The sequence below is a fragment of the Notamacropus eugenii genome, chromosome 2 (genome assembly GCF_028372415.1).
Source record: "Notamacropus eugenii isolate mMacEug1 chromosome 2, mMacEug1.pri_v2, whole genome shotgun sequence".
NCBI lineage: Eukaryota > Metazoa > Chordata > Mammalia > Diprotodontia > Macropodidae > Notamacropus > Notamacropus eugenii.
In genome coordinates this window covers 480404915-480432350 of record NC_092873.1, presented here as the reverse complement: position 1 = coordinate 480432350, position 27436 = coordinate 480404915, and the positions used below count along the sequence as shown (strand labels likewise).

General features: G+C 39.1%; 1 protein-coding gene across 1 annotated transcript in view; it reads right to left on the bottom strand.

Annotated features, from left to right (window-relative positions):
- Positions 1-21265: 21265 nt before the first annotated feature.
- Positions 21266-27436, bottom strand: part of LOC140523202 (protein FAM78A-like) — a 44792-nt gene continuing 38621 nt past the window's right edge. Inside the window, exon 3 of the mRNA XM_072638189.1 lies at positions 21266-21348. Coding sequence (XP_072494290.1) covers positions 21266-21348 — 83 coding nt within the window. The remainder of the gene's footprint in view (positions 21349-27436) is intronic.

Here is a 27436-nt window from a genome sequence, read left to right as displayed (position 1 = left end):
TGACTCTAGGCAAGTCATTTAACTTCTGTTTGCTTCAATTTCCCTATCTGTAACATGGAGACAATAACTGTACCTGACACCTAGGGGTTGCAAGGCTACAACGAGATAATATTTGTAAAGGGTTTTGCAAACCTTAAAGTGCTATATGAATGTTGAGATTAGATAGTATAAAAAATAGCATATATACATAGCGCTTTAAGGTTTGCAATTGTCACCGCAAAGTAACACTTTTATTCCTTGCAAATTGATTTTATTGCCCACAGCAAGCTGTTCCAAACCTCTCCTCAAACCTCCTTCATCTTCACAGCTGAGGACTTCGCCTCCCCTTCATTTGAGAATAGAGGTCATTTGTTAAGCTTTCCTCTTTCTGCCTTCTCTACATCTCAAAATTCAACTCTCTTCTTTTTATTACAATATCTGATGAGGAGGTGGCTCTTCTTTTTTTGTGAAGGACAACTCTTCATCCACCCTTAATCCCATTTCTTCTCATCTTCTCCAGGTAGCCCCCTCAATCATTTTTTTAAACTAAATCTGGCTATAGATTTCTTTTCTGCTTTTTTCCTTTCCCTTTCCCGATAGCTCAAGTCTTCTCCATCCTTAAAAAATTCTCAGCAGACCACTATTGTCTCAAGTGATGGTCCCTTATCTCTTCCCTTTTTATTAGCCAGACTCCTTAAAGATGTATCTATATCTGTTGCTTCCATTTTCTCTCCTCTCACTTATTTCCCAACCCATTGCAATTTGTCTTTTGACCTCAAAACTAACCGAAACTGATCTCTCTCAAGTTACCAATGATGTCTCTTTTTTTAAAGTAGTTTTATGTCTTCTCTTTCTTACATTATAATAGTTATCCCAAGTATTCCTACTCCTCCTCCTCCCAGATAATCATCTCATATAACAAATGGTACTTTTTAAAGGGGAAAAAAATTCGCAAACCAATTAATATACTGTAAAAGTCCAACAAAATGTGCAATGTACAAGACCTGTGGTCCTCCCTATCTCCCTACCTCCATGACAGGTTGAGTTGGGAGGGGGATCTTCTCTCATATCTCTTCATTCAAGTCTCATTTGATCTCTGTAATTTTGTTACATTCACTTTTGATTTTTGTAAATTTCCATTTACAGTGTTGTAGTTACCATATATGTTGTTTTTTTGGTTCTTCTTACTTCACTTTGCATCAGTTCATATCGATCGTTTCATGATTCTTTGTATTCATCACACACATCATTTCTTACAGCACAATAATATTCCATTACATCCATGTACACAATTTGTTTAGTTGTTGTCATGTTGATAGATATCCACTCTATTTCCAATTCTTTGCTATCACAAAACATACTGCTATAAATATTATACTGTATGTGGTAACTTTCTTTTAATATATGACTTCTTTGAGGTATAAGTCCAGTAATGGAGTCTCTAGTTCAAAGGGTATAGATATTTTAATCACTTTATTTGCATAATTCCAAATTGCTTTCCAAAATGATTGGACACCAATATGCCAACAAAGCATCAGTGTATCCGTAATTCCTCCGACATCGACTATTACCATTTTAACTAATTTTCACAGTGTAAGGTGAAAACTTGGGGTTGTTTTGATGTGTATTTCCCTCATAATTAATGATTTGGAGCATTCTTTCATATGGTTGTGATTTCTTTGCAATTCTTCTTTTGAGAACTGTTTGTTCATATCCTTTGACCACTAGTCTATTGGAAAATGTCTATTATTATGCAATATACTATATCATAATATATAATATATACACAATAAATACACTGTGTATATATATATATATATACATATATATGTAGTATGTGTGTGTATGTGTGTGTGTGTTGAAAACAAAAGTCTTATCAGAGAAATTTGATTCAAAGATTCTCCTCCCTAGTTGGGTTAAGAGTATATCTCTTATGTTTGGTGAAGAATATATCAGAGCTGTGAGAGGTATATTTCTCTTTTAATTTTTGTAATTTAATCTCTAATATTAAGGTTATGCATCCATTAAGAATGTATTGTGGAATATGGTGTAAGGTGTTGTTCTAAGCCTAATTTCTGTCAAATAGCTTTTTTTTGTTTGTTTGTTTTCCCAGCCTGTTTTTTTTTTTTTTAAATCAAGTGAGAAGTTTTTCCTCTAGGTAATTCATTTTTTTTTTCACTTTCTCAAGAACAATGATCTCTTAACTGAAAATCTCTTTCTTTTAGTCCTCATCTTTCTTGACCTCTCTGTAGTCTTTGACACTGTTGACCATCACTTCCTGGATACTTTTTCCTCTCTGAGTTGTTTTGAAAAATCTAAAACAAGCCAGTGAAAATATTATTTTTTTCTTATCTTCCACTCACCTACTGCAACCTTCACATACGGGGATAAATTCCAAATATGACATATAAACATTTGATGTTAGCTGATGATCACTACAATAGCCAAATAAACCAAAAGGATGCTGTTCTGCCACATTTACAGTCAATTGATTATCAAGTTCCTCCCAAAACTGTTCTTCATGGTTTCTTTATTGCTATTAATGTAACTTCCATTTGTGAGAGACAGCAAAGAGTTAAGTTTCCACAAAATTACTAGTTGCTGAAGTTACTAAAGTAAGCCCGATAAGAAAGCTAGCAGACTGGTGGACCCAACCAATCAGGAGAGAGTTAGGAGCTTTCAGAAAACCACAAAGTTTTTGATAAAGAGGTCCAAGCCTAGAAGCAGCCTGGTTGGGGAAAATGACTGAGAATAACTGGGAGAAAGTTTTTCTTCATTGCACTTGCTTAATAAGCCTCATACATATAAGCAGACACACCCCACATAAAATTACCCTTCCATTTTCTTCCTTGGGACCTATGTTGAAGCATGTTTGGGAGGGGGAAACACGCCAAGGCTTATGTAATAGGTGGGCCAAAAGATTGTGACCCCAAAAAAGAACAGACCAATCTGTCCTCTGATGGGAGGATCTGTCCTGAACTAACAGTATAAGAATGCTCTCACTTCTGTTTCCAATACTCCCTCCTCTTGAAGAGGGGGGAGTCCACTTTTGGTCAAGGTGTTCAATTCCTCTGAACTCTACATTTTTCTTGATACCTTTCAATGTTGAGCATGTTTCTAATACATTGATCAACTGGTTTCAAACCTCAGAGTTATCTTTAGCTCCTTCCCCTCCTTTACCTACCCACACTGGTGATCAAATCCTCAGGAATTGATACCTGACATGTCTTTTGCTTCTAGTCTAATCTTTTCTCCTCCTATTATCTCTACTTAGCACGAGCCCTCCTTAGGACCAATACGGTGAGTTTCTCAACTAGTCATCTGATTAACTTCCTTATCACCTAGGAATTCACTTGATGAAGCCAATTACAACTTCCCCTTATCTTATCTATCTTATCTCCAGGATGCTTCTTTACACCTAGATCCTTCCATTTGGATCTCAGAGAATTCCTCTGGGCTTGGAAAAGTTCAATAAACTCACTGGACATTTGGATGTCATAGTAACAGATATTGAGATGGAAAGGACTTTAGAGAACATCTAATCCAACACCATTATTTTACAGATGAGAAAGCTGAGGCTCAGAGAGTTGAAGTAGAGGCAAGGTGTAGCTAAAGTACTATGTTTGAAATCAGTAAGATATGGATTCAGATCCTGCCTCTGACACTTATTAGCTGCATGACCCTGGAAAAGTCATCTAATTCCTCTGAGCCTATTTCCTTGTCTGAAAATGGGGCTAACATTTATAGGTATGTAATGGAAGTAAGATAAGATAGCTTTTGTAAAGCACTTTACAAACCTTAAAAATATTATATAAATGCTAACCATTATCATTACTATTATTAATAGCAATCAGTATTACATGACATAATTTGCCAGATGAGATGATATGTATGTAAAACAAAGACATATAAATTCTAGCCCTTATTCCTTTAAATGACTTCCTCTTTTGTGCTCCATTAGCAGGGTCACATTCTTTCTCTTATCACAATAGTAGACATGGCTTATCCCTTTTCTTCAGCTGCAAACTTCTATAGGGCAGGGGCTGTGGCTCTTTATCTCCCGAAGGGCCTAGCACTGAGCCTTGTACATAGTAGGGGGCAAGAAAATGTTTTTTGAATTGTAGAAATGACTTATGGTGAGTTGCCTTAGAATAAGGGAGGGGGGAAGCTCAAGTAGATGAATCTCATCATTTTGAAAACTTTATGGGCCACCCCAGCATCATCAGGAAGCAGACAGGTCTGTGATCAAAAGTGCAGAACACTTGATTTCTTCTCTCTGATGAATCCTGTCTGCCTCCAACATAAATCAGATGATGAATGGCGAAATGCAAGTCAGCAATTTGACAGTGACTCACAGTTCAGATTATTATTTTATACTATAGCTATCATCCTCTGACTATGAGACAGAGGAATGCTACTGTCCAGAAGTACTTGTGCCTAAAGAAAATGCACTGGGCTAGAAGACAGGAGACTGACCCCGCTCTAAATCTTACTAGGTATTACATTGAGGAAGTCCCCTTGTCTTTCTGAGTCTGTTTCTACATTAGGAAAATTGTGCTACCCACCTAACGGAGCTATAAAGTAGGCTCTTCCCTCAAAAGCAGGGACTGTTTCATGAGCTTCTTGTGGGCAGGGACTGCCTTTTGCCTTCTTTTTTTGTATCCTCAGTGCTTAGCATGGTGCCTGGCATACAGAAGACATTTAGCAAATGCTTATTGCTTGACTGACTTTTTCATTTTGTCTTTGTACAAAATGAAAAGCTCCTGGCACATAAGGTGTTTTAAGGTTTGCCAGCTGCTTTCCATGTTATTTCATTTGATCCTCATGACAATCCTATTAAAGCAGGTGCTACTACTACAGCAGTCATAATTTAAAAAGCCATATAATAGCTAATATTAGAGCACTACCATATACTGCTATTATATAGTACTGCAGTATTATAGTACTACTACTCCCTCCCCCATTTTTTAGATGAGAATACTGAGGCACAGAGAAGCTATATGATTTTCCTAAGATCACACATGCTGCTTTATTGGCTCTATAGTCAATTGCTTATCATCATTCTCCAGAATCTGCTCCTATTGGCTTCCTTATTTTTATCATTGGCTACTAATTCTCTGAGGGAAGATATGAACTCAGGTCTTCCTGATTTTAAGTTGAGGATTTTATCCACTGAATCATGTAGCTGCCTGGTAGACACTTCTTAAATCTTGCTGAATTAAATTGCTTTGCTATATAAATGTGACCTCTTATTATTGTCTACTCCCAAATGTCCCCAAATAATAGTTGGTTTTTCTAGAGAATCTCTCTTGCACTATGTTCATTATCTCATGATTCATCAGAACACTGTGGAGTGTATTGCTCATAGGTATTATTTACTCCATTTTGGGTAACTGAATCAGCTCACAAGAAACACAGAGAACACAGTGTAGAGAGAGATCTGTAGTTTTTCATAGAAAAATGGAAGGAGCATGTAATAGAAGTGGGAGACACAGGCATTGTGGAGTAGGAGGTGCACTAGACTTGAAGACAGATGGAACGGGCTCAAATCTAGATAGAGTAAATTTGCTGCATCATCACCATTATCCTCTCCACCATCATCATCATCATCATGATCATCACTGTCACCATACTTATCACCATCACCATCATCTCTCATTTAAAAAGTGCCTACTATGTGCCAGGCACTGTGCTAAGTGCTTTACAAATATTATCTCATTTCATTCCCACAATAGCCCTGGGAGATAAGAGCCATTATTATCATCCCCATTTTACAGATGAGGAAACTGAGGCAAATAGAAGACTCCAGGCCTAGCACCTTAACCATTGTGCTACCTAGTTGCCGTCCACTTGCATTTATATGCTTTGAAGTTTGCAGGGAGTTGCACATATGTTAGCTCATTTAATTTTTACAACAACCTTGTAAGGTAGGTGCTATTATTATCTACACTTTCCAGATAAGCAAAGTGAGACTGAGAATAATCTATTGACTCTTGCTCAGGTCACACAACTAGTAAGTGCCTGAGGCAGGATCGGAACCCAGGTCTTTCTGGCTCTGAGTCTAGCACTATATCTACTGTATCACCTAGCTATGTGACCATGGTCCTATCACTTCATCTCTATATCTCTTTCCTCACCTATAAAATGGGTATAATCTTAGACCACAGAAATTTAGAGCTGGCAAAGGACATTAGAGCTCATCTAGTCTACCCCATTCAATGTTCAGATGAGCTAACAGGTGAATATATTTTGGAAAGTTGAAAGCAATGTAAGGTGTTATTGCTAGAACCAGCTGTAGATACAAGCAAGTTCCCTAGGCTGTGTTGAGTATGATGTCATTAGAGTAGCACTGTAGGCATACTACTTCCTGGGGGCTGTCCCAGAAGATCACCACTAGCAAATGTCCAAAATCAAGAAGATGAAGATCACCTCTTTTAGTTCTTCTTGAGGAAAGCAACGAGAGACATACAGGTTTTTTTTTTTTTTCTGATAGTCAAGCCACTGTTCCCAGTGTCTGGTCTTGCCTCCAGTTGGCCAACATCTGGATCAGATCAATTCAAGTTCTACCTGAACCACTTGCAGCTAGAAAGCTTAAGAAAGGGGGCATCTTGACACGAGAATAGAAGGTGAGTGAGAAATTCTAAGATTCTAAGATGACAAAGGAGTGCATCTGAGACATGCTAGTGGTTAGCATGTAATTTGCCCATTTTTCTCTTCCATGCCTTCCATGTAAAAATGGGTGGATAGATGATTACACCTAGTTTTCTAACTTGCAAAATGTTCTGTATGCCATCTTCAAATGTACCCATTAGAAAGTGGAGCTAAGTCTAAAACCACCGCCAACTCTAGTCTTTATTAAGGCAGTTACCTCACTCTCCATTAAGGAGGTCTGGGGAACTTGGAGAGAGAACAGAGAAAAAGTTATTCAGGTCTCTGTGAATCAGAGTTCCAGGGGAAATTGACAGGTTGAGAGAGTGAGTCTAGGTGCACAAAGGGATGTAAGTCTGCCCATGGAAAGGGCTCTCTTGCCAGGCACCTGCTATGAAAAGTTTTTGTCTAACCCAGATGCATGTGATCATGCATAGAGTACTCCATATGCTTCAGCAAAATCATTTTATTCTGTGGCTAATTGGGAATAATATGAAGAAATGAATCACAAAATATTCTAATGGAGACTTTTCGTTCAACTCTTACCAATCACGATTCATTTTAGTGATGAATTCCACTAACCAATTTTGGTATTGGTGGTGCTGATACTGGTGTGTGCGCGTGTGTTTGAAATAATATTCTCATGGCACATTGGCAAATCCTATATTTAACCTTAGAAGTCAGTTAATGATATCTAATATTATCAGATGTCTAAATATTAGGTATTATTCTTCCAAATATATATCACTTAAGTGCTCTGTGACTCAGTTTATCCAACTGCAGTTTGGGCAATTAATTCTTAGGGAACTTTCCACTATGAGTGTTCTATCATACAAAGAAGGAAAAAGAGAGTGTGATTAACATCCAGTGTTTCTATAACTTGCATACTGTTTCTCTTTTGATTTTGCAGCTACAGAGCCTGGCTGGAATATAGTAGTTGCATAGTATAAACTAGCTGATTGACTGATTGATTGACCATAAGATGAAAAGGCTATATCTGCACCAAGTTAGATTACAGCTTTTATAACTTGTTCCATAAAAATGACCAGTGCTTAGAAGATTGTTCAATAAAAATGATGGGAATTTACACTACCAAGACTTGGGAACACTGCCATGGCTTAGAAAGGACACTGACAAGCTGGAATACATCCAAAAGAAGGCAAATTGCTGGGGGATTGGAGACTGAGCACTAGTTTACCTGAGGAAAAGAAGACCAAAAAAAAGGAAAAGAAGATAAGAGGGTCATAATGGCTATATTCAAGTATTTAAAGAGCTGTCATATGAAAGAGAGATTAGCCTCAGGATTACAACTCAGTACAGTGAAAAGAGAGCTGAGTATGGCCTCACAGGACTTGGCTCTGTCACTTGGAGGACCTTGGACCAGTAACGTCACTTCTGGGCCTAAGCAACTTATAAAATGAAGAAGCTGAACTACAGGACTTTGAAGCTCCCCTCCAGCTCTCCATTGACAATCCTATGATTTATTCTGCTGGGCCCCATGAAGCAAGATTAGCAGCAAGGGGAAGAAATTGCAGAAGAGGTAAGTTTAGGATCATCCCAAGGAAGAACTCTCGGAATAATTCAGAATTAAGAATATTTTAAGGATATTAAGAATAATTCGGAAGCAGTTTCCAAAATGGAAGAAGATGAGAAGGTGCTCTATTGAGGAGAGAGTGAGTTTCCTGTTTCTTCAGGCAGAATTTAGATGAACCCTTGTCTACAGTGTTCCAAAGGGGATTTTTAGTCATGTACAGGTTGGTAAACACAGCTTCTTAGGTCCTGTCCAATTCTGGGATTCTATAGTTCTGACCATAAGCAGGCAGAATGTATCACAATATCAAGGTCAGGTAAGGGGTTGGGGTGGACTGAAGGAAAGTGGAGCTTGATTTATTTAGCCAGATTTTTATAACATCTCAGAATATTAGAGCTGAGAGGGATCTTTGTCTAGCCCCTCATTTTATATTATTATAAATTATATTATTATATTAAATACATTATTATTTTATATTATTATTATACATATTATTTCATTTCATCCCCACCATGGCTTTATGATGTCTATAATGTACATATAATTTTCTTCATTTTACAGATAAGGAAATTGAGACTTGTACTTACCATTTATGAATGAAATAAGGGATACCTGATGAGACTGAAGGGTTTGTTTTGATTTAGAATAGGGTGACTGCCTCAGAAAATTGATTTTAAGTGGATGTGAATATAAACAAAGGCTTGGCAGGTAAATAATATAGATAATAGGTGGTGGCACTAATCAGAATCTCTTGCATTTGTAGGGTACCAAAAGCTTTACAAAACACTTTCAAATTCATTATCTCATTTGGTCTTCACAACAATTTTGTAAGGTAGGTGGTTCAATCATTATTAATTCTGCTTCACCAAGAAGAAATTGAAGTTCAGATGGGCAAAGAGACTTCTCTAAGACTATGTAACTTGGAAGTTATAAATCCAAGTCCCTAGTGCCTGGCACATAGTAGGCACTTTAAATAAGTGCTTGCTGACTTGATGACAAATCTAGAGGATGCACCATGTTGGAAAGAAATAGCAGCGTGGCACTTGAGCTGAAATTTGGAGACAGAAGATTTAGGTCTGAATTCCAGAATTTCTGAACATGTAACCTGATCCCACAATCCCACAATTGTTCAAATTAACCAGTTCATCTTGGGCTGTAGGCTCCATCAATAAAGCCCACCATCTAGAAGTCCCTAAGGGATATGTCTATAACCTTCATGGGAAGAAAAAATAAATCTAAAGCCCTAAACAAAGGCTTAGCCCTCTACAAATTTATCAATGTGATCCAAGAATGCCCCCAATCTACCCCTTAATCTAATTTATTTTATTTGAAAGGATTACCAAAATGGTAGGTCAGGAGAATGCTATAGATATAGACTACTTTGATCTTGACAAACCATTTGACAAAGTCTCTCATGCTATTCTTGTGAGAAAAGTGAAGAAAGGTGGGTTAGATGATAATTCAGTCAAGTATATTTGGAATTCCTTGATGGACTGGACCTAAGGAGGGGTCATTAGTGGTTCAATGACAAACTGGAAAGAGGTCACAAGTGGAGTGGGCATCTAAGTGCTGAGCCTAGAATCAGGAAGGCTCATCTTGTTGAGTTCATATCTGGTCTGATACTTACTGTGTGACCCTGGGTAAGTTACTTAACTGCATTTGCTTCAGTTTCCTCATTTATAAAATGAGCTGGAGAAGGAAATGACCAACCACTCAAGTCTCTTTACGAAGAAAACCCCAAACAAGGTCACAAGGAGGCTGATATGACTCAACTGCAACAACAACAACCACTCAAGCAGAGTGCTTTAGGGATTTAGTCTTGGCCTTGTTCCATTGAATGTTTTCTTCAGTGATTTGTATAAAAGAACAGATATGATGCTTCTCAAATGTGTTAATGGCACAAAGCTGGGAAGGATAGCTAACATGCTAGATGACAGAGTCAGGACTCAAAAAGATCATGAGAGACTAGAAAACTGGGTTAAGTCTAACATGATGAAATGTTGAGCATTTAATAAAGAACTGGCATTTAATAAAGAATTCAAAAAAAAGAAGGCAGTTTGGTAGATGAATGGTATGATTAGAAGCCAGATTACAAAAGAGTGTAATCCAATTACAAAAGTAGTTGGGGGTATGGTGAAAAAAAAATTGAGTCAGTGAGTACGAATAACTTTTTGGGGGAATTTGGATACGAAGGGGAAGAGTTGGCAGATGATAGTGTGAGGGGATATCAGAGTCAAATAAAGTGGGTTTTTTTGGGGGAAAAGTGTTTTCAGGAAAACATAGGTATGTTTTTAGATAGTAATTAAAGAGTCAATAGTTAGAGAGAGTTCAAAGAAAGAGGAGACGGGAGGGGATTGGATCAAGGAGACAAGAAGTATTAGCCATGGGAAGGACAAGAACCATGTCTTTATCAGAGATTGAAGCAAAGGAAGTCAGATGATGATGTTTAGGGGTCAAAAGTAAAGGGAGAAGACAAGCTCATGATACATCTCTTTGATTTTCTTGGCAAAGGAGGTTATAAGGTCCTCTGCTAGGAGAAAGGGGAGCTGGAAGAGATGATAACATTTGGAATAGCCATTGTGGAGTAGGATAGGAAGTCAATCAGGGAAGAATAAAAGGAGTCCATTAGAATGTTAACCGTTTGAGGACGGGGACTTTGTTCTGTCTTCAGTGTTTAACACAGTACGTAAGTACTTAATTAATGCTTGTTGACTGATTAATTGATTGTCATGCAAAATGGAAGGACCAGTAAAGACTAATAAATTTGTAGAGGACCAAGTTGTCTTATTCCAGAAGTAGTTATAAGTATTAACTCAATAGTGAATAAGAATGATGGAGGAAATAATTCAAGATTGGTTCTTGGCAAGTAATGAATGGCAATAGAATGAGGAAAAGGTTCAAGGGTAGGTAGTGTATAAGTGAAGTGGTCAACCACAGGGTTAAGACTGAAGGATGTGAAATGATGCCAAAGCAGGGATGATAGACTGGGAAACAGGGAAGAGAGGTGGTACTGGAAACCATGGTGAGGACTAAGGATAGTTATGTGTAGATTAAAGCAGAGAGAGGATGGAAGTTAAAAAGAAGTTATAATCAGGGGAAAGAACTCTAGAATTCTGAATCAGGGAGGAGCTCATTTATGATATTGTTGAGATCAAGGATATAACCATAATTAACAATGGCTCTAGTGGAGTTTTAGATCATGGGACTCATGGAAGTTACTAAAGCAGGAAGTCATGTTGTTGGAGGAGATATCAATATGTATATTGAAGTCCCCAAATATGATGGCAGGGATTGAGGGTAAGAAGAAGGCTGAGAGCAGCAAGTTATATGGTATAGAGAACTATAGAGCAAAGAATCTCAGTAGAGAAAGCAATGCAGTTAGTGACATTGTTGGAGAACTTTAATATCTTTTTAGGGTTAGAACTTTGCCCTAACCACAACCGGTCCCCACATGTGTGCTCACTGGGTCTGCTTTCTAGTCATGTATATTCTCAGCTTGTGTCCGGTCACCCCCTCTGGAGGTGTGAATACTTGTGGCAGAATGTACACTTGCATGTATAAGGGAACCTTTCTGAACACTCATCTTGTTAGTAAATTAGACATCTTTTGCTTTTAAGTAATATGTTCTCTGGTTGGTTGGTAAAAGAAACACATCAGTTGGGGCTTATGAACAAAGGAATTGAGTGTATACTGAAGCCATACACACAAGCTTTAAACTTGGATTAACATTAAAGAGGGTCCAAGAGTGAGGAGGGGTATATGGATATTTTATATTTGAATTAGGTAATACTTTGGATATACTACTAATGAAGTATTATGGGAATGTTTCATTATTTATGCACTTCAACATCAGAAACTGATATGATTTTATTCCTGGAAATGACATGAAATAAGAGGCATTCCCATTTAATTTGCTGCTGTACCCTAAGGACCATTAAACCTTTACACGTGACTTGTAGTTTCTAACTTACATATGTGTTGTCTTCCTCATTAAAATGTGAGAGTTAGACTTTTCTACTTTTCTATTTGTATCCCCAGGTCTCAACACAGTTCTTTGCACATAGTAAGCATTTTCATTCATTCATTCATTCATTCTTAAAATTATCAAAGATACAAGAAAAAGAAGAAAGCTGAGAAACATATACTAAAATACTTGGGAAAAGAAAATGGCCTAAAGGTTACTAGATGGCAACAAAGAGGACTTGGGGTGAACTTTAAAAGATGACAGGGAGTTGTGTGATGGTAGCAAAGTGAGGGTAGGGAAGTGGCAGCTCAGAACAATACCTAAACTTCCTCCTGTTCCTATCCCATGGTGCTAAGTAGGACATGAGAGAAGGAACATCCAGTACTAAAAAGGTTGGCCAGAAAATCAGGGTCTTCCAGAAAGAGCCAGATTTTTTTTTCCCTTAGCACCTGAAGATGGAAAGAGGATGATGAGATCTAGGATGGGTGAGAGTTTATTAATAATCAAGTGAGGGCTCTAGGAGATCCAAAGGAATGAGAATGGAGAGAGGAAGAAAATATAGTTCCTGGAAAGGAGAGCTGATTCCCACACCATGGTATAGAGGCTAGATTTGTTTCCCTTGGTTCCCAGAGGGCAAAGCTAAGAGCAATGAAAGACAAAGAGTGCAGAGAGGAAGATGTGGCTCCACATAGTGAAAAATTTCCTAGCAATTGGAGCTGTCCAGAAGTACTGTGGGTTGCCCCAAGAGAAAGTGAGTTTGCTTTCACTTGGAGTCTTAAAGTGACCTCTTTTAAAGGCTATTATAATAATGTTTGCACAATATTGCATGGTGGGCAGAGAAGTCTTGGAGTAAGGAGGATCTGGATTCAAGTCCCAACTCTGTTGCTCTGGACAGATCTTTTAACATCTCAGTGCCCTAGGCAATGCTGTAGCTGTAGAATAGCTGTTAATTTCCATTGGTGGAATGAACTTCCTCATATGGAGTTTCCTGCCTTGTTGGAATCACAGTTTGCCACCCCTCAATGTGTTTGAAGGTATACAAAGTACTTTACATAGAGGGTTTTATTATAATTATTTTATTTTATTTTATTTTATTTATTATTTACAATACCTTTGAGGTAGGTACTATAGCCAGCATTATCCACATTTTACAGATGAAGAAACAGAGACTCAGAGGTTAAATGACTTGCCTGGGGTCACATAGGTAGTATGTATAGGAAATAGTATTCACACCCAGGTCTTCCAGACCACAAGTTCTATGCTCTATCTACTATATTACATTGTTTATGTATGAATTGGACCCCAGTTATCCCTTCCACATCATGACTTTTCCCATTGTGGTTTTGATACATCATGGGTTAGCAAAAGAAATTAAATGGGAATTTTTGGGAGTTTTACAGAAGCCCTAGACAACATGTGAAGACCAGTAGACAACACCAAAAAAGTTTAGAAACTCAGGAAGGCATAAAATATATGTACAGTATTGTATAATATCAACATATTTTATCTTTTAATCCAATAATAATTCAGACTTCTTCTCTGATACAAAGGGAGGGTCAAAAAATTTTACACAGATTTTCCAAATTGCAGGGGCACCATGCCCCTAACCTCCACAGTGTGAAAGGGATAACTGTTGTTCACCCCTGGTCTCCTTCCTGTATTAGAGACTTGGAGTCTGTGGAAATTTCCCTGTCACCAGATATCTGTCCTAACAATAGATTATGGGAATAATTGACCAACAGAACCCTACTGTTATAATGAGCTAGCACTAGATTTATCTGAGTTGCATAAGGAGTACTGATTATTGTTATTAATAGTAATAATGGATTTCCCTAGCAGATGTCCTATTTCTGAGTAGAATTTTGGTCACAAATAATCAGATGAAACATAGAGCCTCTTTGAAGCCTCGATCTGATAAATAGCAACCCCCTGTGCTCACCCTCTCAAAAAAAAAAGCCTCAAACATAATCAAACAGTCCTTAATTCAGTGTTACATCATGGAAAGAGCTCAGTCTTAGACATCAGAAGATCTTGTTTCTAGACCCAGTTCTACTTTATCTTGCACAAATAATATTCACCCTTTCTGGACCTTAGTCTCGGCATCTGTGAAATGGTCATGGTAAGGATGTTGGGAGCCTTGAAAGTCTCTTCTAACACTGAAAATCTATGATTCTGTGAGGAGAAGGAGGAAAACCTCACTACAAAAAGTCCAACATGCCATCAAAAGCTACTATCAGGGAGAAAAATTTCTTGGCTTGAATTCTACCGTTTTGGGAAAAGGGCTGCTAGGCAGTAAAATTTTCAAAAGGCAAGAGGACAAAGAGGAAGAAAGAACAAAGAACTTTTATGATCTGTGCATGTGGCCCCCAGTTAGGAAGTGTAGTCTGTGTGTCTGGGGAATTATGCACATGACTGGGAACTAGGAGATTGGAGCAACTCATCCCCTAGCCTCTCCTCTGTGGGTGACGATTTAAGGTCAGCTGAAGAAGGACAAAGAGCCAGGACACTCTTTCAAAAGCCTGCCCTTGTTGGAAGATGCTCAGAGCAGTTTCTTTTGACTGGATATAGAATAAATATCCATGTCTTAATATGCATGCAAGGTAGAAGACAGATGACTGTCCTGGGAGCCACTGTTTTGATTTTTCCCTTCTCTGATGTATTCAAGAATCTCAACATCATAATTGCAAGGAACATTGGAATGAAATAATAAAAGGGAGTGGTGGAGAAAGAAAAGGAAGGAATGGGGGAGGGGTACACAACTGTGGTCAGTTACAGAGTGGAATCAATGCCAAGGATGACTGAGAGCTAAGCTCTTTTGTCTACACACAGAATCGGGTACACCCGAGCTCAGCCTCTGAAGTGCACAAGCTAGGTTTTCCTGTCTGGATGTGGGAGCTGTGGAAAGAATCCCAGCATAGCAACTTGCTGCTCAGCACCCTTGCTGTGGGCACACTCAAATATACATAGATTTAGAGCATCCTAGTGTATTGTTAGAATATTAGGAGAAAATAGCATGTGGCATATGCTCAGTATGTGAGTCCTTTCCTGCTGACAACTTGGTTAATTCCAAAATGATTCTTTAGACTTATAAAAGGTGCTTTAGGGTGCTAGTATCCATAGATACTGGACTATTCTTTTCTTTTTTTCATAGATGCTGTTTTGAGCGATTTCATGTAAATAATCATCTAAAGAATAATGAATTAATTCAACCACTCATCTTCATCATTCTTTTCCTCAACTACTAATCATAGTAGTTGATATGCCTCCATCACAAGTATATCTCTATTTGGATATATTAAGTAATTGTATCCTCACCACAATCCTGTGAATTAGGTAGTACAGGTATTGGTAGCCTTGTTTTATAAACAAGGAAACTGAGGCTCAGAGCTGTGTCTTGAGTTTCTGAACATCACACTACGGGAATTAGTGGAAATGCTGAAGCCCAAGCAGTATATGTTGGCCAACTGTCATCAAGTGAATGCTAAAAAGAATTTGCCAAAAGAAGGTAGTAACTGAGGACTTTTATAGCCAGAATGTTAAAGTAATAACAGCAATAGCGGCAACTGTAACAACTAGCATTTACTTACAGGCTTTGAGTTTTTTTTTTTAAGACTTTACCTCCATTATCATCTTGCTCAGCATCCTTGTTTTATAGAGAGGGAACAAATAGAGCACAGAGGGGTTGAGTAGTTTGCCAAGGTCATGCAGTAAAGTCAGTGCAGGCTTCTGATAGAGAACACAGATCTGTTGTTTTCCATGCTAGTATCCATAGGCAGCTAGATGGTGCATCTGACTTGAAGTCAGAAAGTCCTGAATTCAAATCCAACCTTTGACCCTTACTTAGCTGTGTGACCTGGGGCAAGTCACTAGACTTTGGTCTGTCTCAGTTTTCCCATCTATAAAATGGGAATTATAATAGCACCTACCTCCAGAGTTGTGATGAGCACAAAATGAGATATTTCTAAAACACATTGCAAACCTTAAAACACTAAGTTATCCCTTTCACAATGTAGGTGAGGAGGTCTGGCACCCAAGCTATATGCAAAGCCTGCATAAATTTTTTTGACTCTCCATACTAGAGAAGTGTGATTTTTTTTCTTTTATGAGTTATTTACAGTATTAAAAGATAAAATATGTTGATATTCTACAATACTATACATATATTTTATGCATTTCTGAGTTCTCTAAACTTTTTCTGTGTCATCTGATGACCTTTGCATATTGTCTGCAGCTTCCACAAAACTCCCCAAAATCCCCACATAATTTCTTATGTTGGACCCACAATACAGCAGAACCATGATGGGGAAAGCCATGATGTGGAAGGGATAACCATATGTAAATATAAGCTATTATTATTATGTGATTGAGGCCAGAGCATAAGGGAAAAAAACTGTTTGATGATGACAGATGATAAAGTAATACCTAGAACTTACAGAGCAATTTGCTTTTTAAATTTTTTAAAAAAGTTTACAAATATCCCATTTTTTCTGATAATAGAAAAATTTGTGAATTTTTAAAATTCAGAAATATTTCAATTTCTTCTGATAACATCCCTTAGTGGTGAGTACCACTAACTTACTCTGACTTTGTTCAGGTTACTTTTCTTGTTGGGGCCTCAGATTATAGAATGTAGAACTTTCAATCATGTCTGACTCTTCCTGACTCCATTTAGGTTTTCTTGCCAAAGATACTAGAGTGGCTTACCATTTCCTTCTCCAGATCATTTTACAGATGAAGGAAACTGAGGCTAACAAGATAAAGTGACTTGTCCAGGGTCACACAACTAGTAAGTATCTGAGGCCAGATTTGAACTCAAGAAGTTGGATCTTCCTGACTCTAAGCCAGGCACTCTATCTAGTGAGACTAGAAACAGCTGAAGGGATCATCTATTCCAAACCTCTTACTTTACAGGTGAAGAAAATGAGTTCTGGAGAAGGGAAATGAAGGCTGTGAAGAAACAGAGTTGGGATTCAGACCTTAGCCCTTTGAATCTAGTCCTGTTCTCACTCAGTAGTATGATGTGGCTTCATTTGGAGAGGATCAGGTAAGCCAGCTCAGCACACTTTACCCAACTGAGAATGTTAAATATGTGAGTAGTAGGCAATCATGGGAAGTACTTCCTCCATCACATCTAGCACAAGGCTCCTGGAAGAAGCCCTGGGGGGCAGGTAGTCAGAGCTACAGTGTTTCTGGCCTGGTGACACCGAGGCCTCAAGGGAGTGATACCTTTCATTTCTTAGATGATTTCAAACACTATAGTATGTAGGGTATTGTGGGATGTTACCAAAAAGCATCAGGGCCAGTTTTCCTTGTTCAAGACCCATGATGGAGTCCGGGAAGCAGTAAGAGGGTAATGTGGTAGGAAGTTCATGTTGGAAAATCCCAAATCTCCCAGTGTAAAAGTATGATTTAAAGTGAAAGACACATGGGAGGGAAGGACATAGTATGGAAAATGATGAGTCTGGTACCCAGCTGTGGATAGCAGTAGGTATGCTCACTAAATGGAGGTGGTATCCCATGTGCCTGATATTTCTAAGTCTACAACGGCCCTTCCCCATATGCAGACAGACAGGCTGGTCACTGCAAGGAGGTAAGGACTACTGGATATAATAAGGGTCATAGAGGCAGTAGACCATAGTAAATCTCACGTTCCTTCCTTCTTTTCTTCCTTCCTTCCTTCCTCTCCTCTTTTCCTTCCTTCCTTTCCTCCTTTCTTTATTTTTCTTTTCTTTCGTTCTCAAAAGAAATGTAAGATGTACAAATTTAAAGACAGCTCTATTCCAAATCCATATAGGCTATTTGTGCCTGACCTGTGATAAAACCTTCTGAGCTTGTATTAGTCTGATCAGCCACAGTCGAACACACTGACCAAGACATAGTGATATCATTTTGGTCATCTTCGAGCACAAAGGAAAACAACTAGTTGACCATAGTGGGAGGAATGACGGTCTTGAAGTCAGAAGACCTTGATTAAACTCCAGGCTCTACCACTAGCTGTTTGACCTTCAAGTCATAACCTCTTTGAACCAATTTCTCACTCTGTAAAATAGGTATAACAAAACTAACACAACCTTCTTCAAAACTATGTTGTATAGAAAATACCTCATAAGCTCTAAAGTTCTCAAGAAATGTGATCCACTATTATGGCAGGGACTTAATTACTTCCACAGCCACATACACATATCATTACTACTCAGACATAATTGGTCATTTCAAAACCTAGCTCAGGCACTAAGCCCTACTTAGCTAGACTATTATAATATTATTCTCCTAACTGGTTTACCTCCTTCCAGTCTCCCCTCCTTTACCAGGTTATCTTTCACTCAGTTGTCAAACTAATCTTCCTAATGCACTGATCTGACCATGTTCACCCTCTGCTTTTCATATTCCTCCTCCAAACACCTTTAGTTGCTACCTATTACCTATTGGATAAAAGTTTGTTGTTGTTCAGTCATTTCAGCCATGTCTGACTTTTCATGACACCATTTGGAGTGTTCTTTGCAATGATATTGGCGTGGTTTGCTATTTTCTTCTCTAGCTTACTTTACAGAAGAGGAAACTGAGGCAAATAGGGTTAGGTGACTTGCCCAAGGTCATACAGCTAAGTAAGTATCTGAGGCTGGATTTGAACATGGCAAGATGAATCTTCCTGACTCCAGTAGAGATGCTTTATCCAATGAGCCACCTGGTTGCTCCCATTGGGTAAATGCAAAATTCTTATCCTGGCATTTTAGACATTCAGCACTGAGCACAATACTTAGTAAGTGGCTTTTCCCACACAACATTTAATACATGCTTTATCATTCATTCATTTCTTAGGGTGGGAATTCATTGATTACCCAGCATTTACAAGTAATTACTTTTGTTAAGTAAGACTACTTCTTGATGGAATCAATCAATCAGCAGTCAATCAGAACTGAGTATGAGCACAGCTTGTATACCTCCTTGAATCAATCAAAGTCATTGCTTGAGATACTTGGTCATGCCCTGAGGAATTTGTATTAAAGGAAAGTACTCTTTCAGAAATAGAGATTCTAAGGATCTGAAAATGGCAGATACAGAGCAGGGACATACGCAACTACAACTGGCAGTCCTTGGGAAATCAGTGAAAGGAGAAAGAGAAGATAGAACTTAGCTGTAGCAGGGAAGGACAATTGGCTCTATGGGCATCTTAGAGCAGAAGGTCTGGGCAAATATCACCAGTGTACCCACCAACTCAAGGAATGAGAGTAATTCCAAAGAAATGTAGACTTTTACTTCTCCCCTCTCAGTGTCTGTTTATCCACAAGTCAGCTAGTCAAGTCTACAAGTTTATTAAGCATCCACTATATGCCAAGCATCGTGCTGAACATGAAAGATATGAAGAAATGGTAGATATGAAAGCAGAAATAGTCCCTACCTTCAATGAACTCACAGTCTAATGGGGAAGACAACATGCAAACAACTATGTACAAATGAGATATACAGTTATCCCTTCCACATCATAACTTTCCCCATCATGGTTTCAATATATCACAGGTCACTATAAGGACTTAAATGGGAATTTGTGTGTGGGGGGGAGTTTTGTGGAAGCCACAGATCACATGTGAAGGCTAGCAGATGACACAGAGCCTATTACCAAATACTTAACCCAAATTCTACAATAAGGTACTGTAAACATCCTGCAAAAGAAAAAGAAAAAAAATTAGACTTCTTCCCTGGTGCAAAGGGAGAGTCAAAAAATTTTACACCCCAGACCAGGGGGGCACCATGCACCTGATCCCCACAATGTGGAAGGGATAACTATATACTGATTAAATTTGATATTGAGAGAGGGAAGTCACTAGCATTAGGGTGGATCAAGAAAGGCTTCTTGTAAAGGTGAGATTTTAGAGGAGACATAAAAAAGCCAGGAAAGCCAGGATTTGGAGATGAAAAAGCATTTAGACATGGAAGATGGCCAATGAAAATGCAGAGGTGGGAGATAGAGAATCTTGTATGAAGAACAGCAAAGAGAACTACATCACTGGAACACCAAACATAGAGGAGTAAGAAGAAGGCTGAAAAGGTAGGAAGGGACCAAAGATATAATAATATAATTAGCTGTTTTATAACCCAAACATGACCAGCAACCTGAATTGTGCTGCAGGCCAGGGGTTAAGTAGAGGAAAATATAAATGTGAACTTAGGCAGAAAGTTCAATACCTGGCTAAATTTCCAATCGAATGTCAATACAAAATGGAATTAAAGACAGAAAACGACATTTCAAATAGAACAGCATGCCCACAGTGATATCCACAGAGGCCCCAGGAGCCCCACATCCCAGCCAGTGTAATCACACAGCAACTAATTCACTAATCTGTCATCCATAGTGGAGCAAGAAGGAAAAATACACTGTTCCAAGGAAAAATCACCATCCCAAGTACGGTATTCCTTTCTTCTAAATAATAACTTAAAACTCATGAGTTTGGCAGAGAAAATGCAAAGGTTAACTAGAAACTAGATATGCCATTGATGTTTGCTATGACCAAACACTATGTTAGCCGTTCCTTCAGGAAGTTAAATAGTTTTAAATGATATCCAGAGTCATCTGGGGATGCCTGTACCTGCTGGATGGACAGCAAAAGCCAGTAAGCCTTGATGATAATTTTTTTTCCAAGTCACCTGTCAAGTGTAACTTGGCACTTAATGATATTTTAGGCTGTCTGACAAGTATGGTATCCCAACCAAATACTGCCAGGAATTTGCTCTTCGGTACCCCAGCAGGGAGTTAGCAAAAGTCATTGGTGATCTGAATGAAGAAAGCAATGAGCGTTCTGGTGGAGGGTGCTGCTGATTCAATAAGCATTTAATATTGTATTAATACTTGGAATTCACAGCATGTTTTTCTCCCCAAGAAACTCAAAGAGTTTTAAAGATGACAGGTTAATCTTCACAGAGTCTGTGAAGCAGGAAGCAAGAACCTGCAGGTAGAGGGACGGACGGTTGGAAGTTTTCTCTTTTAGCTATGTGTTAATTCCTGTGAGATAATCAGCAATGTGGTTAACAGAACAATAACCTAAACAGCTTGCCCCTTTGATCTCAGCCATGGCTGTGATCCTTGCAACATTTTACTGACAGTATTGTTATACATAGTGATGCTACACACTCCTTGCTGGTTTTTTTTAAGTGCACAATTTTATTAATAAGGAAAAATAGAGCCAGCTGGTAGAGAACAAGGAGCAAAACAGGGTGTTGACTGGAAGACCTGCAGAGAAAAAAAAGCATTAAGTTAACGAATGGCTAAAATGATGTCAATGATATATTTAAGGCTCTGCATGATGGAATAAACCTCCTTCCAGCAACCCACCTACAATGTTTTCTTTCAGGATTGTACTCCTGTCCAGGATTAATCAGGGACACAAATGGCCAGATTTTATTTTGGACTCTATTTAGATTCTGACTAAAGGAAACTTCTAGATCTCAGTGGATGCCACAGATCAGAGGCTAACAAAACTAGTGGAAGGACTCTTTATCCTCCTCCTTCTCTTTTCTTCCCTCTTCATGGGGCAGAAGTAGATTTTGTGATGAAGAAATGTAGAAGGGGCCACCTTGGAATGGGCAGCTTCTCTGATGGATGGATGGACTGGGATTGGGGGAATTACTGGCAAATTCAGGTTAGGGTTTGTGGGCATTTGGAGCATCCTCCTTGAAAGTTGTCTGTAGCTGTTGGCATGTGAGAACTAAAGTTGTAAGAGCAATGGTTAGTCCATATCAATGAGTCCTGTCAACTGTGTTCCATCACAGGCTGGGAGAAGGTGAAACTGATAAAATTGTTTTGAAAGGACTTAAGCAAGCATTGAAAGGATAGTGGATCAAGCACTGGACTCAGAGTCAGAAAATCCCAGGTTTGAATCCTGTCTTAGACCCTTCTTAGCTTTGGGGTTCTTTGCAAGTCTCTTAACATCATCATGCCTTAGTTTTCTCATCTGTAAAGTGGAGAGGACAGTAACATAGGGTTGTTGGGAGAATCCTTTGAGTTATTGCATGGAGAGCACTGCAAATCTTAATATGCTGTATAAAAATGAACTAACAGAAATTTAGTAACTTTGGTTTATATGACCCTGAAAACAAAGTAACATTTGATATATCGGAAGAGTGAGGGGGTGGATTAAGGACCAGAAGTCTGTTGAGGTATAGGAGTGGCAAAAGAATTCTCCCACCCCCTTCTCTCTCTCTCTCTCTCTCTCTCTCTCTCTCTCTCTCTCTCTCTCTCTCTCTCTCTCTCTCTCTCTCCCTCCCTCCTACCCTCCCTCCCTCTTCCTTCTTCTCCTCCTTCTCCTTCTCTCTTTTGATATTCACAGCTCTATGACATAGGGACTATTACTATTCTCATTTTACAGATGAGAAAACTGAGGCAGCAGAGTTAAGTGCCCTGCCCAGGGTCACGCAACTAGTGTCCTAGGGGCTTCTTTTCCCCCATTCTCATCCTAGCATTCTTTTCTCCTCAATTGGAAGTGTCAGACATGTGGGCCATCTGCTGCATGGAGCCCACAACATTCCTCAAGTGCAGCCTGAACCAGATTAAAATGTAGGTCCTATCCTATTTTAATGTGTTAATGTATTAATAAAAAAGGGCAATATGTAAACACGTGTGGTTTTCTAAGTCAATATGGGGCCTGTAGGAAAGTATAGTACAGTGATTCCCCTTTCTTTTTGACTTTGATATCACTGTATTATACAACTTTGCTGCCTTCTAATCAAACAGCTAGTAACTGTCTTGGTAATTGGGAAAGAATGTCTGCTAGTTGCAGTAAAAGAACTTCTCTGACCCCATTGGGAGGAGGAATCCTTAGGTTTTGGCAGCTGATGGGATCTAGGTATCTTTTCTTATGTAGAGCTGTTAAAGTCTATTCCCCTGACCTGTAAAGCAGGGCACATACAGGCAGGGGAATTTGGGGGTTACCAACATGGCCTCCACAAGGGTCCTATTTGAGCTTTAGTGTCTCAGACAGCACCAGCTAAGCAGGGCCCATTACCATATACCATTTTTGAATGTGACTATTAGGGGAAAAGCTTCAACCTCCCTCAGGTAACAGCTGGAAACTTGCTCAAGATGACCCCAAGAAAGAGACTAAGTATGTGCACTGGATGAAGAGCAAGAGATGGGGCAACTGATTTATTAAACACCCACTATGAGCCGAGGCAATGTGCTGAGAACTTTACAAATATTATCTTATTGATGGGACTTGGCATCAGGAAGATCTGAGTTTTATACTGTTTTGGACACTTACTAAGCTACATGACCTTGGGCAAGTCTGTTTCAATTTCATCTGTAAAATAAGCATCTACATAAAATAAGAGCACATATTTATTAAGTGTTTACTATGTGCCAAGTACTGTGCTAAGCACTTTAGAAATATCTCATTTGATCCTCACAAACATCTTCAGAAGTGAATGCTATTACTGACATTTTATAGCCAAGAAAACTAAGGCAGTCAAAGGTTAAGGGACTTACCCAGGATCACACAAGAATAAGTATCTGAGGTAGGCCTCCAGGCCAAGGGCTGTATTCAAGGCACCACGTCTAGATGACTCTGTTGAGTCTGACTCTTTGTGACCCCCATCTGGGGTTTTCTTGGCACATAAACTGGAAGACTTTGTCATTTCCTTCTACAGCTCATTTAACAGATGAGGAAACTGAGGCAAACAGGGTGAAGTGAATTGCCCAGGACCGCACAGCTAGTAAGTGTCTGAGGCCAGATTTAAATTCAGGAAGATGAATCTTCCTGGCTTTAGGCCTGGAACTCTATCTACTGTACCTTCTAACTGTCTCTAATGAGGCATAATGAGATAACATATATAGAGCACTTTGAAAATTTTCAAGTGCCATGTAAATGCTAGTCTTATTATCTGAAAGGGTGAAGAGAAACCTCTAGTGGATTAAGTTTTGAGATTCAAGCCTCTGTCCAAGGTAGTGAAATCAAGTCATAAGATCATAAAGGATCCACTAATCTGTCTTTCCTGACAAGACCCTGAAAGTGCAGAGGGGTGGGGTGGGCAGAAGGAAGTGGAATGAGCTTTTGTACTCACTGGCCCTTCCAAAGAAGGTTAGGGAGGAAGATGTATCGGAAGTATACGCTGGCTATGTGAGTCTTGAGATATGAAGTATAGGCATTTAGTCACAAGGAGCAGCTGCCACTAGGTAAAGTGGTTGACCAACAACAGATGGTTGTAAAGATGTTGGCAATCACATGGCATGCCAATGAACATAGGAAGGCCACAATGTTCTTACATGAGCCAATTCTCTCCAAGCACATGTAAGAAGGCCAAATCACCTCCATTACCTCATCTTAGGAATGGGCAGGGGGTAGGAATGGTCTTACTGGTGAGAAACAATTAGCACTGTAATTAGAGAAGCCCTCCGGAGATGTGGAGAAGCATGGAAAACATCATGGGCAAATGTACTGCCATCCTGCCTGTGTATAGAGACAGAAGGAGTCAGGATATTTAAGGAGAAGGAGGGACAGTTACCAGATACCTGCTGGCAGATAATTAGTGTGGTCACACTTTGGTGCTTTTAGGTGAAGTGCCTTATTTTCAGTAAAAATCAGGCGCAGATAAGACTCCAGGGTTTGGAAAGGATGTAGCCTCTTTGAGTATGGTCTTTGGAAATGCTCTGTGCCACATACTGTGCTAAGCTATGATTGGTTTTATTTCTCCCCTTTGGGTACTGATTGGTAAGGAGAAGTTGGGAGAGTAGTCTGTGTACATATGTATATGTGTATGTATTATGTATGTGTGTGTACATATGTATGTGTATATATGTGTGTTATCTTTTGCCCTCTCTAAGAATCTTAGGTTCTATGGCTATGTATGGTACATGTGGTACATGTATGGTACATGCCCTGGTGGTGATGGGTGTATTGGGAGAGGGACATAGTTTTGAACAAGGACTAAATTCATGATAGTAGGGTCATCCTGAAATAGTCTAGGCTCCAATTCTGATAGATAGTACAGACTCACACAATTGCTTAAGAACATCTTTGAGAATAATACACCTACTATACACTTTCCCATTGTCTGTGTAATTTTGATTCTGAGATCATGGCATTAAAAGATGATCTTCTAGGGGGCAGTGACTCTTCAAGTCAAGCTATAAGTAAGAAGACAGATGTTTATCTAAGTTGTTTGCTGGTATCATAGGAGATGCCTGCAGAGAATTCAGATGAAAGAAGGATACTCTATAAGTTTTAAAATGCTTTCAAACATAATCAAAGAAAAGAATCTTTCATTTACAAGTTGGGTACAAAGGTAATCAAGATGGGGAAGGCTTTTAATTTTATGAATATGAGAACTAATTGAAGATTTGAAATGGGGATGTTGAAAGTTTGGAGTAAACTCAGGGGAGATAAGATGGTTGTCTTTGGGTATTTTGAAGGGCTGCCATATTGAAGAAGGCTTAGCTTTATTCTGCTTGATCTCAGAGGATCCATGGGTAGAAGTTGCAAAGAGGCAAAATTAGGCTTTCCCAAAGTGCAACGGGCCACCTCAGGAAATAATGGGATTTCCCACACTGAACATCTTTGAGCTAATACTGGATAGCCCACTTATTAGTTATTATGTAGAGCCAATCACATGGTAGTCAATCAGTATGAGAAGGAAAGGGAAAGGGAAAAAGAGGAATAAGCATTTGCCTACTAAGTACATGGCACTGTAAAGCTAAGTGCTTTACAAATATTATCTCATTTGATTCTTATAATGACATCCATGTGAGGTAGTTGCTATTATCCCCATTTTACAGTTGAGGAAACAGAGGCATACAGCAGTTCGGTGACTTGCCCAGGGTCACACAGCTGGTAAGTGCCTGAGGCCAGATTTGAACTCAGTTTTTCTGACTCAAGGACCAGTATTCTTTTCACTGCACCACTCAGATTCCTAAATAAGCATTTACTAAACACTTCTGTACAGAAGGCACTGTGCTACACACTAAAGATACAAAAAGAGGCAAAAGACATCCCTGCCCTCAAGGAGTTTGCAATCTCATAGGAGAGACAGGAAGCAAACAAATATGTACAAACAAGCTATATACCAGATAAATAGGAAGTAATTAAGAGAGGCGAGTCACTAGAATTTAGAGGGATTGGGTAATGCTACCTGTAGAAGACAAGATTTTAGTTGAGACTTAAAGGAAGCCAGGGAAGCTGTCAGTAGACAAACAGGAGGAGGGAGGGCATTCTGGGCATGGTGGGGAAGGAGCCAGAGAAATTGCCCAGATCCAGGACATGGAGTGTTTGTTCACAGAACAGCAAGAAAGCCAGTGTCATTGGGTCAAATATACATGGCAGAGAGTAAGATGGAAGAAGATTGGGAAGGTCAGAGGATTTTTATTTAGGCAAAGGCTGAACCAGATGGACGTTGAGATCCCATCCAATTCTGAGATCCTGAGATTCTGATTCAGCCATGAGGTGTTCAGGTCACTCTGACTCACTGATTGGCCAACAATAGATCCCAGGCCAAGGCCCACTTGGTCATTGTTCGGGCCCTAATTGGCTCAAAGTGAATGTAAATGGTAATTGTTTCTGTTTTAGACAGAAAACCTGAGGAGCTTCCTCTCCCAGATTTTCTTCTTTTTCTTTCTTTCTTTCTTTTTCTTTCTCTTTCTTTTTCTTTCTCTCTTTCTTTCGTTCCTTCTTCCTTCCTTCCTTCCTTCCTTCCTTCCTTCCTTCCTTCCTTCCTTCCTTCCTTCCTTCCTTCCTTCCTTCCTTCTTTTCTTCCTTCTTTCTTTCTTTTCTTTCTACTTTCTTTTTTTACTAGGTAAAAAGACCATTCTCTGTCTCATTTCTTAAATAGCCTTAATCATTGAATGGGCACTGCCTCCATCAAAAGACCCTTACCTTAAAAAGGCCTAGATCTCCCACTGCATCCAGGGCCATCTCCAGTCATCTTGACCTATATCTCACCACTGGACTCAGATGGTGCTGGAGCAGAAAGTGAGGCTGGTGACTTTGCACAGCCCTGCCTCACTTAAATCCAATGCATGTCATAGCATCACCTCCCTGCTGTCATGGTCCTCTTCAGGAATGAAGGACAAACAACAAGGTGGAATGGGTAAAGACTGGAGTTCAAACCCTAGCTCTGTAACTTTGTATCACCTTGGGCAAGTCTAGTCTCTTGGTCTTTTGGTCTCTTGAGACCAAGACTACAAGCTCTTATTATTATTATTTTTTTTTTTAGCATTTATGTAATGCTATATAGTTTGCAACATACTTCACAAATTTAATATTATTTTATACTTTGCCTTGTGAAGTGGATCCTATTAAAATTCCAGTTTTACAGATGGGGAAACTAAGCCT